Source organism: Schistocerca gregaria, chromosome 2 (assembly GCF_023897955.1).
Source record: "Schistocerca gregaria isolate iqSchGreg1 chromosome 2, iqSchGreg1.2, whole genome shotgun sequence".
Taxonomy (NCBI): Eukaryota; Metazoa; Arthropoda; class Insecta; order Orthoptera; family Acrididae; genus Schistocerca; species Schistocerca gregaria.
The window spans coordinates 561019020-561041170 of NC_064921.1; the positions used below are offsets into that span (position 1 = coordinate 561019020).

Consider the following 22151-nt stretch of genomic DNA (forward strand, 5'->3'; position numbering starts at 1 on the left):
CAGCTTATTAAATTTATTGTTATCACTTACATATTACACTTTATTAAATTCAAAAGCAAATTCATTTTCATAGAAAACTTACTCCTTGAGTGTGTATATATACAACATATCACTCACTATGAAACATGTATCAGATTTTTAGTTGTTTCAATGATGATACATGATGACAGCAAGCCTTATCACTCAATAGCTTTACAAGCATTACATCAGTACTGTACATTTCTGATTGTATAATGTACTCCCGGAAGATATCTGCAGCTTCTTGTAGGCTTTTGATTATGTATTTGTCTGTTTAAGGTTCGTCATAAATAGTTGCTCGTCCAGAAATGGCTTTCTATAAACAACCAGTTCAACTTACCTCTAATTTTGGGTTTACACTTGATATCTCATATAACATGTTTTCTTTTAGAAGCCGTGACACTGAACTGTATAGAAAACTACAGTTTCAAATATGTGTAAGAGTTTTTAACACTGTAATTAATTAACAACATTGTTGCACACAATAATTCATTATTGTATGCATGAGTGACTAGAGGATGGATTTGGTAAGATTACTGGAGGTCTGGACTACTGGGGGCCAGATCAGGAAGAATTTACTGTACTGGAGGCCACCGATAAAGCATGGGAATTTATTATCAGATCACAAACCATTAATCTATGCCTTCAAGCAGGACAGCAACAATAATTGCTATCCTTGATAATACAATCACCTTGTGATTGTAAGACAATTAGTAAGGATATTAAACACATTTCTGGTATTAATAATGTAGTAGCTGACTGTCTCTTGCGCACCAGCATATTGAGAGCTATAGATTTTTCAGAACTGGCCAAGACTCAGCTGGACAACTAAGAGCTTTGGACTTTCAGTGATGCCACTTAATTGTTATAGTTACAACTTGTTAATGTTCCTGGAGAAGGACCAACTATACTGTGATGTTTTGCAAATAAGATCAACAAATTCAGTTTTCAACAGTCTCTGCAGTCTGTGTCACCCTGGAGCCTGTACAGCTTTACAACTGGTGTCACAGCATTTCATCTGGCCTGGATTGGAGAAAGACTGACAGGAGTGGACAAGGCCATGTACCTAATGTCAGCATCATCAGCTGTCAGCCCACCAACAAATGGAATGACTGAGCAACAGCATCATTCCCTGAAGGCGGCATTCATGTGCCATCAAATTCCTTGAATCTCCAAGCTTCTGATCGTTCTCCTTGTCCTACAAGCCACATACTAGCTGGACATGGAGTCCTTAGCTGCAGATATGGTCCATGGCGAAACATTGTGTCTTCCTGGAGAATTTGCCAATGCCAGTTCTCTACAAACATTAACACAGGACCAGCTGGATTGTCTACACCAGTTAAGAGACCATGTCACTCATATCCAAAGCATCAAACAGTCAGGTTCACTATGACTTTGACAGCTGCTCACATGTAACACTTCAGAATAATTGTGTCAAGCCACCATTGCAACGCCGTTACACTGTCTCATACCATATCTTAAGAAGATGTACTCAAATGTTGCACATTGTGGTAAATTGCAAGTACACAACCATTTCACTCTACAGTGTCAAGCCTGCATGCATTTCTCATGAAGCACCTATATCCACAATGGCATCAAGACCTCAGCTTCTTCCAGTGCCAGCATCACGATCTCCACTGCAGGTACAAAACCCAGCCAGTGCAGAGCACCTACTAGCATGCACAACCTGTTATAGCCACCACATCCATTTTCCTGCCTGTTTCCAAGATGATGCACTGCATCCACTGAGAAGGCTGATGTAGCATCTGCTACACATGTTGTTTGTCATGGTTGCAGCAATCAATCAAGAATCGCACTAACCAGAGACATTATTTGCATTCTGTTGTGCAGAGTCACATGTATGTGGTGACAAGGTAATCACAGCCATTAAAAAGCTTCCGAGCCAGCCACCAGGGCCACTGTGTTTTTGTATGTTCTTATGGTTTTTCTATGTGTTGTTTATTCTTTGGTGTGCGATTTTTATATGCTTTTGTATGTTCCATTTTTTTGTTCTATTTTTGCTTACTGTCACTCCTTGTTACAATAATAATGAGCTACCTTTGTCTCAAAAATATTCTTATGCTCAGGAATGATTTTGCTATTGTGCTAATTGTTCCTCACCATCTATTTGTTGAAGTGTAATGACTTCCTTCTTCGTCCTAGATGCTTAAGCACTCTAATTCATAAATAAAGGGTTGCAATACAGTGCAATCTCTAGTCTCAGAGTGAAAATTTTATTTAGAGGTCAGTCAGCTCAAATTAAGTAGAGCCTGACAATATTATTAAAAGTTGATGAGTCAGGTAGGTATTTTGCTGAATTTTGTTGAAAAATGCACGTCTGCTGAAATTTTGTTTACATAAAAGCTATCAATACACTTTTTAAGATCCAAAATTCATGTCTGGGCTCTTACAGAATGATTAAAATACATTATTAATCACATTAATAATGACATACAAAAATGTAATATTTGTAATACTTTGAGTAACCAGTGTAGTACAATCAAGCCAATAATATAATAAGAAATGTATGATGCCGTTAGACAAAAATCAAACAATGGAAAATCCAGGATGGAATGTAACAATATGAAAGAAGGAAAGTTGCTACTCACCATATAGCGGAGATGCTGAGCCACAATAAAAAGATTCACACAATCATAGCTTTCAGCCATTAAGGCCTCTGTCAGCAGTAGACACACACACACACACACACACACACACACACACACACACACACACACACACACACAAGCACAACTTGCACACACATCTGTAGTCTCAGAGATCTGAAACTGCACACTGAGTTTAGGCCAGGAAGGTTACCGGAATGTAGGATATATTGCAGGGTAAGTTCCCACCTGTGCAGCTCAGAAAATCTAGTGTTGATGGGAAGGATCCGTATGGCACAGGCTGTGAAACAGTCGTTGAAATGAAGGATATCATGTTTGGCAGTGTGTTCAGCAACAGGGTGGTCCACTTGTTTCTTGGCTACAGTTTGTTGCTGGCCATTCATGTTGACAGACCACTTGGTTGACATGCCTCCATAGAATGCAGGACAGTGGTTGCAGCTTAGCTTGTAGATCACATGACTAGTTTCACCGGTGGCCCTGTCTTTGATAGGGTAGGTGATGTTCATGACCAGACTGGTGGTGGGAGGATGTATAGGACAGGTCTTGCATCTAGGTCTATAACAGGGTTATGGGCCATGAGATGAGCAGTTGGGAGCAATCAAGGCATTACCTACAAACAAGTCCAGGGTATGGCTATGGGCACCCGCACGGATGTGTTGCTGATGGGGCTTGCATCGCTCCTTGACTGTTGTAATAGTGTGCTCCACGTAAGCTTTGCCACATTTCCACCTAATGCAGTACACACAAAACTTTTGGAGATCTAGATCAACTTTAATATTACAAATAAGACTTTTTATTTGTGTTGGTATGAACCATATACACTGGTTGCCATGTTTCTGTAGTCTATATCCCAGATCTCATGTGTGGGCAAGTGCTTCCTCTGCTCTCTCCACTCTCCCCACCTTCCCTTCATTTGTGGAGCCATATGACTTCCACAATACTAGAAGCAAAAATAATTTCCATATGGACTGCATCCCTGTTGAAGGCTCGGAATGGAGTTTAATGTTCTGCTGCAAAAGCCATCAACAGGTTGATGGAAGGCATCAAAACAGAAACGAAATCTTCAGATATTCGAAATCGTAGTTTCTTAGCCTCTCCTTCTATGATTTATGAGAATGTTTGGACTTGGGAATGTGAATTTCAGTCACCACTATTGTTCATATTAAACATGTTTTTAGCTTTAGCAGACTATACTGGTCATTGAAACCAGTCTAGTTTCATAAATGCTTTGTATGAATAAGTAGATAAAAACAGGCTCGTGTAGTGTAAGAGGAGGAGCAGTAGTTTCTATTTTCGAAGTAGTTCTTTTTATTTATAATATACATGCAAAAATCAGTCTATCAGTGTTTTTTTATAATGATCAGTACAAATAGATTAACATTAGTTTTTTTCTATACTTCACAGAACAAGCTCACAGTGGCTGCTTCTGACTGTTAATGTACAACCTGAATCATTCCATATTCCTGAAGTCTCTACTTTATGATGGAATTTTTATGAATTCATGTTATTTGCTGCCAGTAACTGTATAGAGTCATAGCACCTGACAATGGGAGTATTTCTCCTTTGATTGCTACAATGAAAACAAATGAAACAAATTGTCTTGAAGATGGAAGTCAGTCATTGTGATGCTACTGAAGAAACAAGTTTTTTTGGAACATGAGACAACTGTATCCCTCTGCAAAGACTAGTACATTTAGTGCACTGATAAGCTTCAAGGGATTACTGGCTTCCCTAAGATCTTTTATCAGATTAGTGAATATCACGTAAGGTAACCTAGTAAGAGAGAATTTAACATTCATATTTTTTAACAAATAATTTAAAAAAATCTTAATTCCAGATAACCATCTATATTCCACATGCAGGGGATGAAAAAGCATAGTTTTACCAATTTAATCCTGAGGGTAGGATGGAGTTACATAATTAAAACTTTCTCACTGATTGTTATCCACTAAAAGTGCAGTTAGCAGTGTTGCCTAAAGAATGAAAAACATATTCTTTGTTGCAAAAGAATATATTGCCACAACCATGCCAAAAGAAGGAAGCTTATTATCCACATAACACATCAAAGGAGTATGTCTTTGTTTTATGTGTTTTGAAAAAGCAAAAGTAAGTGACTAATGGGGAGCTTACCATGAAAAGTTTTTTCACCATGAAAGTGCACGTTCATTGAGTGGCGAAAAAATAAGTATTTCTTCAGCAGGCCCAGTCTGAGCATTTTTGTATCCACTCTACAGTACAACATTGTCTCATTTTATATCTTTTCATACCAAAAAGGAAAATAAACATGGGGATGATTTTCAGATCCCAGAAGTAATTATTCTGCCTACAAAGTTTTTTGACTGAAGTTCCCAAGAAGTATAATGAGTGCCTTCACTGAGAGCAACAGTACACACAGTTGTGAAACAATACTTTGAAAAGTTGTGAAAGTAGGTTTTGGATGAAGCTAGTACCATCATTATTTTCTTAAAAATTTCTGGGTGTCCTCCCAGGCGAGTTCTAACAAAGGAGTTAAATAATTTTTTCATAAAAAATTAACATGTGGGTTTTCATTTCAAAACTGTGAATATATTAGGGGTAACCATAGTGTTCAATTTTTTTTTTAACTATGTGAGTTTTATAGTGTATGTAGCACATATTTACTCTGGTTCATATTTTGATATACAGTTTAACCTCTTAGTGTAAAAATAATTGATAAATGGAAAACACCAAACTTTTAAAGTGCATAAAATGTTACACCCAAATAACAGCAGCATATCATTAAGTTCTGCAGAATGGATGAAAGAACTCACTTAATATCCAGACCAAAGTGTTTCTGCTATGATTCATAGCAGCTTGGACAACCCTCCCAACAAGCCAGTCCATTTCCAGTAAAGTGTCAGCAAATGTTCCTTTCCCAGTAATGTTGCCAAACATGGGTCCATGTGCCAATGGCACATGAACATGTTGCAGAGCAGCATATAAGAAGAAAGGCTCCGTACTGAAATTTCAGAAACGTTATGGAAGTTTTTATGCATTCTTAAACCAAGACAAAGAAAGTATATTTTAAAGTATTTCACAATAATTTGTTACATACTGCTACACTGCTTCAATAATTGTTCACACAAATATTTTTAATCTTTAACGGTAACTGTGCCAGTATTATGAACACAAAGTGAATGTATTATTATAGCCAGTATAAAAAGAAGACACTAAATGACCAAAGTTATATAAATATACATCTCTATTAATTAATGAGATGCAGCACTATTATGAAAAGGATAGTTGTTACTCACCATGTAGCAAAGATGTCTAGTTGCAGTCACAAAATCAGCTTTCAGCCAAAAAGGCCTTTGCCAAAGTGTGTGTGTGAGTGTGTGTGTGTATGTGTGTGTGTGTGTGTGTGTGTGTGTGTGTGTGTGTGTGTGTGTGTGTAGTTTCAGTCACAAAATAAGCTTTCAGGCAAAAAGAGTGTGTGTATGTGTATGTGTGTGTGTGTGTGTGTGTGTGTGTGTGTGTGTGTGTGTGTGTGTGTGTGCGTGTGTGTCCGTCATTTATTTTTGACAAGGGCTTCATTGGCTGAAAGCTTATCTTGTGACAATCTTTTTTTGTGCCTATATGTGACACAGTATCTCTGTTATCTTTTTCATAATATTGTTAGATTCCATCCTGTATTTTCCATTGTTTAGTTAATGAGATGCTGAGGAGATTCCAAAAATGTATGATGGGATAAAAGATTAAGGACACAATAATTTAATTTTAAATGGGGACTGGAATTCTATACTGGGAAAAATAAGAGTACAAAAAATAATAGGAGATCATGGACCAGGCAAATAAGAAGGAAAAGGGAGGTTATCTGTTAAAATATTACACTGAGCACAACTTAATTATTGCTAATATTTGATTTGATAACCATTGAGGAAAGTTATACATATGGAAGAGATGGGAGTTTTCAGAATGATTATATAATGATAAGACAAAGATTTAGAAGCCAGATTTTAAACTGAAAAACATTTTCATGATAAGATGTGGACTCGACTATGAGATGCTGATTATCAAATGAAGAACCTGCAAAAAGTAGGAAATTAAGAAGACCAGATTTGTATAACATGAAACAACCAGAAATTGTTGAGAGTTTCAAAGAGAACATTAAACAAGTGAAACGGGCGGGGAATAGGAATACAATAGATGACTTGGTTACTTTTGAGAGCTTAGACAATGAAGGTAATAGGAAAAACTAGACAAATACACAAGGCCTAGTGGAAGTCCTTGGATAAGTTAACATGTACGTGGAACAGAATAAACTCTGCTATGCCTCAAAACACATTTTTTTGTGTGTTGATTATGTGATGAGTGTGTCGTGACATATTGTAATTCTGACAAACTGTGTCATGAAACATGTATTTTGTGCTGTAGCATGAGTTATAATTAACTTTTGTGCTCTATTAAATTTTGTTAGTAGTATTGTCATTCAAAGAATAATTCATGCCAAATTTCAGTGTATATTAAAGTAATAAATGTACATTTTTGAAAAAATTTGGAAGTAGTAGTAAATCAGCATTTTTGATTTACAGTTACTGTAAATGACTAACATATTGGGTCGTGTTAGTTTTCTCATTTAACAGGGGTTTATATTGTCTACATTCATTGAAACTGACAACATTGTTGAATTTGTCAGTGATCATAACCTGAAAAACATTTCAGAGAAACAGTAAAATTTATACTAAGTTTTTCTGTTATCATTATAGATAATATGTTTTGTCTGTGAATTGCTTCAGCTCTAAGAGGCCACTAGCAATACTGGTATTCCTTCACTGTTCCATGGAATACTGCACGAGGTACAATGCAGTTCTACTGTGTATGCTGTTCTCAGGCCAGGGATAAGTTAGCTGTAGTTTGTAATTGTCCTGACTACTGTCAAGTTATTGGAAGCTGCTACGAATGGGTGTTTTAGGAAGGAAACCAAGAAACTTATACCAAGGGTACCAAAGGTATCTACAGTACTATCCTTTCTTATGGAAAATGTCTCATCTGCAGGAAATACAAGATCTATCACCACTCATCCATTTGACTACGAGTGGTATGTCAATGGTAGGTATAGACATCCTGTACAGGATAGACAGGAACCAGAGAGCATGGAGGACCAAATATGTCCCCGTAAACAATAGGTTTGAGGTTCTGTATTCCACTGAAACTGGGCCAGTGGGACTTTCTTCACCTGGGAAACCACTTTGTCCTACATCAGGGGAAGGCAAATGCAAAAGGGTAGGGATCCATTAATTGTCAGCAGTTCAAGCATATAGCGAATAATAGCACCCCATAGGGAAATGGCAACAGCACTCTGGAAAAACACCAGGCACATTATCGAGGGAACAGGGTGCAACCAACTGCAAAGTGTGGTGAGTGGAAGGATTGCCCCAGAGAATTCAAAGAAATGGCCACGAAGCAACACCCAGTGTGTATGCCTAGAGGCCTCATTCGGTGTGTTGAAAAGACTATCCCAGTATCCATTGAGGGAAGAGGATACAACCAACTGTAGATTGTGGTGCACATAGGAAAAAATGATGCATGTGGTCTGGGCTCTGAGGTCATACTTGGATCATTCCATGGACTGGCAGAGAAGGTTCATAGGAAAGGCCTTGTGCACAGGGTTTCAACAAAACTTGCAGTTTGGAGCTAGACTTGTGCCATAGGGTTGAGAACTGTAGGGAGATCCCCCTAAATGAGTCACACATGCACTACACATTATGGGCTGATATGCAAGTAGTTTATTATGTGTGTGTTTTTTAAAATCTAGGTGACTTTCCAATGGTACATGTAGGGGACCTGGAATATCAGAGTAAGATCCAAAGAAATGTCACCCACAAGTGAGACTACTAAAATCCTAGTCATTAACTGCCAAAGTATTTACTACAGAGAGTCAGGGTTTGAGCACTCCTCAAAAGCAGCAAAAGCCAGTTAAAACCTGAAGTTGACAGCAGTGAGATCTCTGAGGAAATGTCAACTACATGTAAGCAGGATAGGGTAATGATAAGTGGAGGTGATGTATTTGTCACACTAGATAGGAAACTCAAATCCATTGAGATCAAAATTGAACTTGCATGTAAGATTGTTTGAACAAGACTCAGTATCAGAGGTGGGCATAAAACTGTAATTCGATACTTCCACTGACTGCCAGACTTGCTTCCTGATGTAACCAAAAACTTATAGAGGAAACCTTAGTGCTCTTGTATATAAGTTTTTGAGTCATACTGTAATCAACAGAGGAGACTTTAATCATCCAGCAGTCAACTGGGATAATTATAGTTTTGTTTATGCTGGATGTGAAAAGAAATCCTGTGAAACATTACTAAATGCCTCCTCTGAAATCTAACTAGAACAGATAGTTCAGAACCCCACTCATGATGAACATGTGATAATATTCACTGTCCTATCAGTAATAGAATAGACAGGAATACTTCAACACTCCATTGCAACTGACTTTATTCACTGAACTACACAAACAATAACAGGTGTGCATATCATCCAGACAGAAAACCAAAGCACAGTGTTCATGCAGAGCAACACGCTTCACTGGTTAAACATTGTTTCATTGCTATTGATGATCACTACAAATGGACACTGCACCCCCCCCCCTCCCCCCCCCCCCAATCAGTAGTGCGGAAAATGATGGAAGGGAATTGTTAGTGATGCCAGAGCATGTAGGAGTTGAGATGGGAGGCAGCCCATCGGTATTGATCTACTGTGAGGGCAAGCTTACATGACCATTCATGTCATGGCAGGTTCTAAAGTAGGGCATTGCTGGATCTTCTCTCAGCAGATCACTGTTATTGTGCTCGTGGACCCTAGAGAGGGCAAAGATGATGGCTCACACATGGGAATGGAGTTGTCAGATGGACTAGGTGAACAGGCACAGAGATGCCATGAATTCTTGCAGTGATGTGATCTTTGTCTGCATCTGAGGGAATCTGGAATGAATGCAGAAGTGTCACATGTGATGCGGTAACCTCATCGCAGTTAGAAGGATGGTGTGCCAACACAAAGATGGTGTTGCTGTGCAGGTGGATGGTGAGGTCATAAAATGTCCATAGTACTTTCTGCCCTGGCCAACACTCTGTGAGGGCCCAAGTAGGGGGCTATAATGCTGGTGAATGGCACCATCATGCAGCATTATAAACTTGCAATGAGCCATCTCATTGTCAACAAAAATTCAGGGTGCTGAATGCAGCCAAGGGGAAAGGGTGTGCACCTTGGCAATGTGTTACCTAATACACTTGACATGGCAGGAAGCCCAACTAGGTGTATAAGCATGGAATCTTCCACAAACTCAGCAGGGCGCATGAAGGGCTCACTTAAAGACACTTCTGCAAGTGAAGCTTTTAAATCTTTTTTTGAATGCCGTGGAAGACCCAGATTAATGCCTCAGTCCAGGATTCCCCATGGCACATGAGGGCTGCTTTAAATGTGTGGTGCCAATGTTTGATGAGGCCATTGCTCAGGGATGCTAAGCAATAGTGTGCAACTCATCAATGTTGCACAGGGTGGACAGTTCAGGGATGCTAAGCAATAGTGTGCAACTCATGAATGCTGCACAGGGTGGACAGTTCCAAAACAAGCTGACACTCAAATTGGCAGTCCTGGTTGGTCACAGCAAAAGAGGGGCAGCCAAATCGCACAATCCACATACTCAAAAATGTGTTTTCAATGGTGTCAGTAGTAATGTTCATGAGTGGTGTAACATCAACACATCTAGCCACTCTATCGATGGCCAAAAGTATGTAGCACTATCCCTCAGAAGATGGGAGTGGACGAACAATGTTGAGTTGGACGTGACACAGTCGCCCTTTCAGTATCTTGGCTTTGCCTAATGAAGACCAGTTATGACGGCTGATCTAGCTCAGTTAGCAAGGAATATATGGGTATACCCATGTCTGGCAGTCTTTATGTTCAACCAGACAAAGCGTTCCATCACAAGGTGCTTGGAGGCCCTAATACTGCCAAAGGACTGCCAGTACACTCAGCACAGGCTACCTATGGAGATGTCACACATAATTGAGATAGTGGAGCCTGGTAGTTGGTGAGACACCAGTAAGTTTTATAACTGTATTCTGTTCCAGTTCCTGTACTTCAGTGCCCACCATCTTCAATTGAGCTAACTCTTTTGAAGTCCAAAGGAGAAGTAATTGCTGGCCGTGGTGGCTGAGCAGTTCTAGGTGGTTCAGTCTGGAACTGCGTGACTACTACGGTTGCAGGTTCGAATCCTGCCTCGGGCATGGACGTGTGTGATGTTCTTAGGTTAGTTAGGTTTAAGTAGTTCTAAGTTCTAGGGGACTGATGACCTCAGATGTTAAGTCCCATAGTGCTCAGAGCCTCTGAATCTCTGAGAAGTAACCACCACCACTCTGGACAGCTAACCCCTGACTAAATTTTCTGCTCCCCTAATATTTCAATGTCTGGTGTGAATTGGCTAATGTGTTGAAAGTGTCTCAGCATTAGATCCAGTGAAGGGTGGCAAATTGCATCTGCAAAAGGTTTATGGCCAGTAAATGTAGTGACTTCATGAACCTCTATGTCATCACAGAAATATTTCACTGCTTCACAAATCATCAGCTGTTCACAATCAAAGGTGGGCCAGTTTCATTATGAACTCGTCAGTTTCATAGAAACATAATGGTAGAACAGAGTTGTTGGAGGGTCGCACCTATTGAGGAATCACTCACATATGTGGCTATGAAGATATGTGTGTTCGCAACTGGATGCACAAGTCTGATTGCATTAGCTACTGCGACCTTCATTGCCTTAAACAGTTGGATCGTTTTGTCTAACTATGCATCCAATGTTAACTAGATGTTTACTTCCCAGACAATGCATCTGCAAGAGGCACCTGGATGAGGGCAGCAGTGGGATGATGTCATATGTAGCTGAGGAAAAGTGGAAGGAAGGAGGAGGGACGTTCTAATTAAAGTCCACCTAATAGATTGAAAACACATGTGCTGTTCAGAAGTTCTGCAAAGTGCTGAATGAGGGGGTTTGGTAGTTGTCAGTGATAGTGAGAGCACTAAGGTGACTGTAACCACCATGCAGCTGAAAAGAACCATCTTTTTTAAGTACCAAGTGAATTGGGGATGACGAATTGCTGCCTGAAGGACAGAGGCAAGAAGATTCTGTGCCAAAACATCAGCATGATACTGAAAGCATCTGACAACCAAGAAGTAATTGCTGCTCTTCCAGTTCCTTGCTTGACGCAAGCAGAGCCTGAAGAAATGGTTACTTCTATTGCAGCAGTAGAAGTAGAGGTGGAAGCAGCAATTGAACCTACACACATAACAAACGCTGCAGCAGCAGTACCTACCACACTTCATCTACAGGATCCAACAGCAGCAGAAGGTGAAGCAACATCCAAATCTCCACTGTCACCAGTTGCCACAACAATGCCTACAGCAGCAGCAGCAGCAGCAGTAGTACCTATCACACTTCACCTGCAAGATTCAACAGTAGCAGAAGAAGAAGCAACCAACTTATCTCCTCAGTCACCAGATGCCACAATAGTGCCTCCACACACCATAGCAGCAGTTCCATCAATTCCTGTAGAAGCAGCCTCATCTACAATATCATCACAAGGAGGGAAGAGTAGGCGTGCAACAGTAGATGTGCTACCACCCCAAGTGAACAATTTTTTAGTAAAAGGCAACAAGAGGCAGAGATCCAAAAGATAAGCCCTAAGGTTTGAAAACCAATCACCATAGTGTTCAGTATGTAAGCAATAAGAGCATGGATCTTAAAATACGTTACCTTATTGTTCAAGGACTGAAAGATAAAGAACTTATCATAAATGAGTTTGGTCTTGATAACCAGTTTGATATTTTTTGTCTGAGTAAACACTGGGCTAATGAGAATGAACTTGCAGTTGCCAAATTTGACAATTTTAGTATAGTAAATAGCTACTGTAGGAGAGAGCACATTAGAAGTGGTATGGCAATTTATTCCAACCAGGTACTCAATTGTACAATAACCAAACTAGACCTAAATTCCTTGTGTGATGAACAGCACTTTGAAGTTAAGGGTATAATCATTAACAGTCATAAGCTAATAGTAGTATCCATGTACAGATCACCAAAGGAAAGCAGTAACATATTTTTAGAAAAAATGGACATGCTATTGAGTGAATTAAGTAATATTAAATGGCTACACTATGATACTGCAATAGGAAGTGATTTGAATGCTGATTTTGATGTTACTAAATGTAAGGGTAGTGTTGCAGATCTGGAAAACTTACTAAGACAATACAATTTACATCATGTTAATAATAGGGCCACAAGAAACAAAGCATGTTTAGATAACATCTTTGCAAACTTCAAGACCACTGAAAACACATGCAAAGTTGTAGTGTTCCCATTCTCTGACCATGACTCCGTATCTCTAAATTATGCAGGTAAAATTCCCCTCAATAGGAGCAATGCAAACAGACCTGTCCCAACAGTTGTGATAACCAGACCTGTAACTGAGGATAAAATTAACACATTTCGTAATTCCCTTGCTGACAGAGACTGGTTTGGCCATTGTAGTGTCGATGGACATTACACATCAAGTAGTGACTTGCCAGCCAAAATAATATTTGATACATTTTTTAATGCATTCTTCACCCTATTTAACCATAGAATTCCCATAAAGAAAATCAAAATAATGGACAGCAGCCACAAATCCAGATCTCAAAACAGACAAAATATATGGTACACTAAACAGCTGACAGATCTAAAGAAACAAGTTTTGGTACTGTACAACATATACAATAATATGAAGTCTGACTGTGCCAAATCAGCCTGTGTGGAATGGAGGAATGAATACAAAAAAGCCATCCTGCAAGCCAAAAAAACCTACAATGCCAACAGCATACATAATTTCACCAATAAATGCAAAACCGCTTGGAAAGTAATTAACAGTGCTGCCACAGATACTAAAAAAGACAAAATTAATATCCCACCACAAACACTCAATGAGTTTTTTATTAATTCAGTGAAAGAAATAGGAGACGCAATTATCAAACCAGACATTAGTCCTTCAGAGTTACTCTCCCAAAATTGGGGTAGACAGTCACTAAATACAAGCATGCTAACCTTCTCCGAAGTATCGCCTAGATATGTACAAGGGGTCATAAAACAACTGAAATCATCTAATAGCTTAGATATATATGGCATATCATGCAACCTGCGAAAAAAAAGTGTGTGATTGCATTCTGTACCCTTTAACCCATTGCATAAACAAGTGCTTACTTGAGGGATATTTTCCTGATTAGTTAAAACTGTCTAAGATTGTCCCAGTATACAAAAAGGGAGATAAAGACTCTCCATCTAGTTACAGGCCTATTTCAATACTACCCGCATTCTCCAAGGTAATAGAATGCATCATGTACCAACAATTATCATCTCACTTTGAGAATCTAGGAATAATTAATGCTACACAATATGGGTTTAGGAAGAATCTGTCTACCATTGATGCAATCAACAATGTAGTCAGTTACATCCTCAAAGTTTTTGAGAACAAAAGCTTTGCTCAGGTCTCATTCTGTGACCTAAACAAGGCCTTTGACTGTGTTGAGCACACGCCACTACTAGAGAAACTAGAATTCTACGGCATCAAAGGAAACAGTCTCATACTATTAAAAGGCTATCTCAACAGCCTTAAACAGGTAGTTTGTGTTGGTAAGGAAATATCAAACATAGAAAATGTTTAAGTAGGTGTGCCTCAGGGATCGGTACTGGGGCCCTTCCTGTTTCTGATAATGATCAATGACCTCCCCTCGTTTATTAGATCCACCAGTGTTTGTCTGTTGTACCAAGAGTGTGCTCAGCCTTATTGAAGATATTCAAAACTTTACTGAAATTAAAGTGCTCATTAACTAACTGAAAATTTAAAAACTAATATAGAAAACGAAATAATATTTGGTTTAAACTAGATCGCCCAAAAAGTCCAATTACTGTGAATGATGATGTGATGAAGCAAGCTGGTATATTTCAAATTCCTCTCTTGTTTTGCTATCTGCCTACCTAAATTTGTTTTGTTCATTGTTGAACTAATGACCATTAACACATGTGAATATAATCTGCATTTCCAAAAAAAGAGAAAAGTTTGTGCTCATTTTCAAAGAACATAACACCATATCTGATTTTGTGCTTAGTTTTATGTATGTAATTGATTTTCTAATTTGGTTTGACTACTCCTAGTTAGTATCTTTTGTCATAGGGTGAAATCAGTAATTGTTTCGTAACTTAAATTTTAATGTTGACATATACAGCAAAGCCAGCCCTTAATTAATTCCAAAGTAATTAACAGTTTTGTCAGAAGTATTGTTTGCATAACTACATTTGTTAATTTCATGATTTAAACAAATAATTTGGCATAACTCTTGTAGTAGGGGAAACTGGTAAAAAGACGGAATTTTTTTATGTATACAGTTAATTTATTGAGTTGAGTGTGATTGTAATTTCTGTAAATTTAACTTTATTGTGATGATATATAAGGGCCCAATTTTTGGTCATGAGACAGTCTGCCCATGTCCGAGATTCAGACAAGAAACCTGTGTTGATTAGAACAACAACAATGCTTCAAATTAACTGTGGAATAAATGTTAAACAATTAGACCATGTGTAAAAACAATAACAGTGTCTGCTCCATATGTACCTTTCTGTTCTTCAAGAATTGTGAACTTCATGGTTAGGTTTTACTGCTTGTAGATGTTCAACAGGAAACCATTGTAGCAGTAGGTGGATGTTTGCCTGCTGACTATTAATGAGGCTTATCGAATGTTGAACAATAGTGCACTGGCCATATAACTGTTTATTATTAGGCAGTGAAACTAAAGTACTGTGAAACCCAACTGTGCACCTGTCGGCTACGCTTTTGACAGTATTCAGTTCAGAATTACAGACGACATTTTTCAACCAGTGTAGCAACGCAGTATGTTGACACCAAGGATAACAAACGAAGAAACAAAAGGAGGCAGAACCACTACAGTACATTGACACCAAGGACAAACAAAATACAAAATAAATTAAGCAGGTGAAACTGCTACAATGAGATTCATGATGTAAAGTTTTGGGTTTATACACAGATGACTGTTTTTGTAGAACCAGGAGGTTGAGCATATTTGGAAAAAATATCCACCATATTTTAATTCTGAGACTCTAATGAGTCTTCATGTTGGATTATGGAATAGCACTGTAAGGTGAGATCTATATGAAAAGGGCCTTCATACTGCAGCAGTGAGTTTTGATGATGCAATGAAAGTGAAACACGGGATATCTTGTAAAAGCATATTTAATCATTTTAATAGCCTCATAGATTATGCCACGTGTACTGTTCAAAAAATTATGCTAGTGAAAGAAGACACAAAAGTAACAAACAGACATGTGCAACAATTGTGCCCTAAAATAAGTACAGTACTAAACTGCATGGAAAACCAACTGTTTTTTAAGGAATAAGTTATTTTCCTACTGTTTGAATTATTTAATTGCAGACCAATGTTAAAAATTTCTCTATGCACACACAAATAATGCTCTGATATTTAGTTTGTTGACATTGTCAATGTATGTAGAATTATGTATTGTGACAAAAAAGATAAAAGTTTCTGTGGTTGCTCCTGTGACAGGCGCTGTACTGTTACTTAAGTGGTCACCTGTGCAACAGATGGCGTTTGTGATGTGGTTAGCTTCTGTGGTTAGTTATTCAATAAATGTTGACTTTGTGAGCAGCTGTGTCTTTTCATGTACTCTTTGTAAATTAACCAAAACTGGAAATTTTCGAGCTGCTACATATCAATTACTGTGTGTGTAGGTACATCACAATTACCTCTGATGATGTAGTTCCTACAGACTGCACTGCTGCTGCTGACATTAGAGCCCCATCACTGCCCAACAAATTACATTCTGGTCTCCCATGTCACCATTTGACTACCAGCTTTCTGACCCACGTGGTCAGCTCTTTGGTTTTTGCAGGCTGAGGCCAGCTTTTATTGCAGTGGCTCAACATAACAGCATATGTAGTATGCTTATATTGTCAGCCACGATGACCAAGTGCGATGCCACTGACATCCTAACTGTGCCACTATGTACCAAGCCATAACAGTACCCGAAGATGGAGCTCATATGCTGCCTCTCTGTGTCTGCATCTGAGAGTGTACATTAGCTGAATACTGGTGATGACACTGGTGACAGGAAGCTGTCACACCTCCTACACTACCTCCATAGCTGAACTGTCTGCCTAGCCAGGCATGTGCAATCCTCACAACTCAGCAGGCACTTCCACTGCGACAACTACTCACTGACACTGTGGCTGAGACCCTTACTGCAGCTCCATCTTCTGACACAGTTCATGTTGTCACTAATACAGCTACCTCTGACATGACAGCTACACTGTCTACCAACACAGTGGACTGCAATACTTTGGCACTCACTGTGACCGGCCAGGAATTCCAGGTACTTTTGGCCTAGATAAAAGTTCTCAATGCACAAATATCTGCTGTCTGTGCATGACCAGCTGCTGTTCCCACACTACCATATCTTTGCCAATGCAGCCATCATCATCAGTGTCCTAAAGACCAATCCATTATGTGTTGGTACTATCACATATTTGGTGAGTAGGCTTCTCACTGCCACTCATGGTGCAACCACCCAGACACCAGTGGCATCTGTGAGTGAGTGTGCACAGATGTCACACTGCCTTGGAGCACAAAGTCTGTCCAGCATTTCAATGTAGACATTGGCCCCAACCTGTGTGTCTGCTGTTGTGCGGTATTCCCTGGGTATTGACCATCAACACCATATTAGCTGTCAGCTGCAAAGAACTCATGTATTACCACTTATGGTGGCCACCCAATGTAATAGGACCTAAGCCCATACTGGATGTCAAGCTGGGAATTCACCATCACAGATGTCACATTTCAGTAAGGGATGCTGATTTCTTTGCACATTTTGCCCCCCCCCCCCCCCCCAACCATTGCTGGTTCTATCTTAACTCTTACTGACAAGGGCTCTTGTCACTCACCCATAAGGTGCTGCAATGTTATGCAAAATTAAACTCCAAAGCTTATTCATGCTGTTGATACAGGGCAGTACCAGGACTTTTTTGGCCATTTCCCAGCCATTGCACTCTCATCTGGAGCAACATAAGATATACAGCACAGCAAGTCTATCACACCAGCACCATGCCTGGCCCTCTGGTTTTTGGCAGACCACAATGCATTGCATCAGAATGATTTGCTGCTGCTAACGACATTCAAGATTATGCTTTAGGATGGAATCATTTGGCATACAGTTCTCTCATCTCCACCTCGTACCAAAGAAGAACTCATCCTTGTACCCTGCAGTGACTACCATGCTCTTAACGCACACACCAACATTAACAGATATCCAGTCCCAAACCTCCATGACTTCAACCATGCCTCAGTGTATAGAGTCCTCGACTTCACAAAAGCATTCATCCAGATACCAGTTGCCACAGAAAATAGACTGAAGACAGCTACAACCATGTCCTTTTGTCTCTTTGATTTGATTTTCATGATATTTGGCCTTCAAAATGCTGCACAAGAACGGAAGTGATTCATCGACACCATGCTGTGTGACTTGCCCTTATTCTCGGCCTATACTGATACATAGTGGTATCTTCTTTTTCACATCAGTGACATCATGACCAGTTGAGAGCAGTGTTTCAATGGCTCAACAATTTTGCAGTTATCATTAATCCCTCCAAATGCATCTTTGCTGCCTTCCAAGTGACATTTCTGGATCACCAGATTTGTCCTGAGTCCCCTTAATGATAAATTTCAGAAAGTTCAGGAAATTATGCACCCACAAATCTTCCAAGAACTCTGCTGGTTCCTCAGAATGCTGAACTTCATCTCCCACCATCCCCCTGACACAGCTTCCCTTCAAGAACTGCTGACAGACAGAAAAGACAACAACCCTGTCCCTTAGACGGACCAAATGGACACTGCTTTAACTGCTGCCAAGAACAGCCTTGCTAATGCTGCACTTCTGATTTACCCAGCACATCTACCTGGCTGACACTGGTATTCAGTGCCAACTAGCATACCTTAGGCATAGTGTCAGAGCAAGACTTCAGTGGTTCCTGGCAACTGTTGAACTTCTTTTCAAAGAAGCTATGCCTACACAAAAAAATGGAGGGATATGCTACTTTCACCCGGTTGGAGGCCAGGAACTTTATGATATTTATCAACAAAAAACCATCACATATGTCTCTCAGCATACTAACTACTGCTGCTCAACATGCCAGTTCCACTGAGTGGATAATATCTCCCAGTTCCATAAAATGATAATTAGATCCTTCTATCACCCACCCACAATTAATTGAAACAATTACAGTTTTTGTTAGTGTTGAGCATGATAAGACATCCTGTGAAACATTACTAAATGCTTTCTCTGAAAACTATCTAGAACAGATAGTTAGGAACCCTATTCATGATGAAAATATATTGGATTTAATGGCAACAAATAGACCTGACATCTTTGAAGACATCCACATCAAAACTGGTATTAGTGACCATGACACAGTTGTCGCAACAATGATTACCAAAGGCTGAAGGAGAACTAAAGCGAGCAGAAAGATATATATGTTCAGTAAACTAGATAAAAATCATTAGGGTCATATCTCGATGAGGAACTTGTAAGTTTCAGCACAGGGGAGGAGCACATAGAGAAGAATAGTTGACCATGCACTGGATAGATATGTATGTAGTAGAACAGTTCATAATGGGAGGGAACCTCCATGGTATACAGTCACTGTAAAGACACTTTTAAAGAAAGAGAGATTACTGCATAACAGGTGTGAAACAAAGCGTAGGCCTAGAGATAGAAAGATGTTGAGTGAAATGCATTTGGATCACAAGATAGCAACGCTTGCTGTCTTCAGTAACTAGCACAGCAGCATATTGTCAAATTTTATTCCACAAAACCAAAAGAAATTCTGGTCGTATGTGAAAGCTGTTACTGGCATCAAAGTTATTGTCCATTGCCTAGTGAATGAGATGGGGATTGAAAGAGGGTAGTTCTACTACCCTTCCTGTAGATGGATATGACCTGTGCTTTTTTCCAAGAACTGTGCACAGTTTCCTGTTTGAGGGATCTACGATAGATTATAGTTAGAAGAGGGGCTAACTCTGCCACAAATACATTATAGAATCTGACAGGGATTTCATCAGGCCCTGAAGCTTTGTTCAGCTGTTTCTCAACACCATTGACACTAATACTTATTTCATTTATCTTTTCAGTGATATGAAGATCAAATTTGGGCAATTCTCCTAGGTTTTCCTTTGTAATGGAAAATTTGAAAACTGAATGCTTAACTCCATTTTCAAATGTTCCATGGCAAAGGAAAACCTAGAAGACTTGCCCAAATTTAATCCTTGTATCACTGCTCAGGACAGTTGGAGAAGCAGATCAAAACAATGGTACACTGGAGATTTGTTACGAACATGTCACTCTTTTTTATGATTTGTTGTAATTCAATGTCTTTAAAATCCTTCAGTTCACTAATGTATATGTGTCACTTCACTTGCTGTAGTGTCTTTAACCTATAAAATGACATCAAAATCTATTTGGTATGTGACTACCACCACAGTGATCATTTCAAAGTATGAAAAATACAAAATACTTGATAACACAAAGCATTTTCACTACAAAAACCACAACAGGTGATTAGAATGTTGTAAAGAAATAGGTGCAGCAACCAGCTGTGTGAAAGTGACTGCACTGTGGATGATGTAAGGAAGAAATTAAATGGACTAAGGAGTCTATTGTGATGTGGGATGTCATGTGTCAATAAAAGTAGGATACATAAGTGAAATAGATGTGTTTATTTGTATTCTAAATATACTAACTGCCACCTTCAGAAATTCCTCCTAAAGTGATTTATATTTTGGTTCATGTGTTTCTGGAATAATACATGACATGGTACACTGTGGGGTTTGAGTTCTACATTGCAAGTTAGTATAGCTTTCACCTATTGCTAAGAATCTTAATCTGCAGAAACTGTATTCATGGTTTAAAAAGAGAGGAATATGGGAACAGTTACACATATAAGCATTACAAAATACCTATGTAAATATTCATACTTGATAATAAGAATAACTTCACAGAAGACATCATGTTAAACATTAAAATATATGTATTAATGCAGTGTTTCATTATGTTGATCATGAACAAGACACCGAGCGAGGTAGCGCAGTGGTTAGACACTGGACTCGCATTCGGGAGGACGACGGTTCAATCCCGCGTCCGGCCATCCTGATTTAGGTTTTCCGTGATTTCCCTAAATCACTCCAGGCAAATGCCAGGATGGTTCCTCTGAAAGGGCACTGCCGACTTCCTTCCCCATCCTTCCCTACTCCGATGAGACCGGTGACTACGCTGTCTGGTCTCCTTCCCCAAACCAACCAACCAACCGTCCAACCATGAACAAGACAATTACAGGCCTTTCAAAAACATCAGTTATGATGAATGAAATTAAGTAATGACATTTCGTAAATGTGTATCTTGTTCGCAAATATTGAGGGGGGGGAGGGGGGGGCTACTTTCATAATGGCAGATTGAAATCTTTATTCACCCATTCTAAAATGATTTCATTGTTCTTTATGTACTCTCTCTGTATCTCATGGAGCTAATCGCAGTGAACATTTTGAGCTCTTTTCACTATCTAGTGTTTTACCCAAGATTGTTTCCATTTCTCTTTCTTTTCAAGCAATTTGCTCACTGCCAGTATTAAAATTAACTACCAACATGAAGAAATATGTTATGACAGTGCAGATCCTGTAAAGTATTTTGTTCAAAGAAGTTCAACAAAAGCTTTACAAAGGTGTCATAAAAGAAAGAATCACCAGTTTGTATAAATAAATCTTCAATGAGCCATTGTTTTGAATTGGTGTCTTCTGACTTTCCAGGCTAAGCTAAACAGTAAACAGCAGAAATGGACATCCTGGACTTGCAATGGATAATAGTAGCATGACCACAGCAACATCTATTGGACTGCTCAACAGTTGAGTGTCCATGTTTGTGTTAGTTCTAGATGTCTTTTGTGATAGTGACATGATTTCATTGGTCACTAGAGTGACATATTGTGTAGTGTCATTAGTGGTCACTTGAGTAACAGGGTACATCACTGTTTGCAAAGGTCACTTGAGTAACTTATTGTGTACTGTGATTTCAGTTATTGCTCTTGCAACCAGCAATGTTCAGTGTGCTTACTCCTGTGACATATTACATTTGTTATATTGTAGTCATCTTCCATGACAAGTTCTTGTACTTGATAGCATTATTCACTAAATGGTGACTTTTTGAGCAGTTGTGTCCTTCATGTGCCCTAAGTAAATTACTCTAGATTCTGTTACGGGATCAGTTGAGACAGGAATTAACAGCACATCTGCCAGAAACACTCTATCAAATCATCTAGTATCCAATGTAGATAAATAGCATCTAATTCATATAAGTGAGAAAGTAGCAATGTTTCCAAAGTAGTAGCTTC

General features: G+C 39.1%; 1 protein-coding gene across 1 annotated transcript in view; it reads right to left on the minus strand.

The window, feature by feature from the left end:
* The window catches only part of LOC126336234 (arylsulfatase G-like), a 96655-nt gene that overhangs the window by 30753 nt on the left and 43751 nt on the right, over window positions 1-22151 (minus strand). The window contains exon 6 of the mRNA XM_049999724.1: window positions 5435-5622. Coding sequence (XP_049855681.1) covers window positions 5435-5622 — 188 coding nt within the window. The remainder of the gene's footprint in view (window positions 1-5434; window positions 5623-22151) is intronic.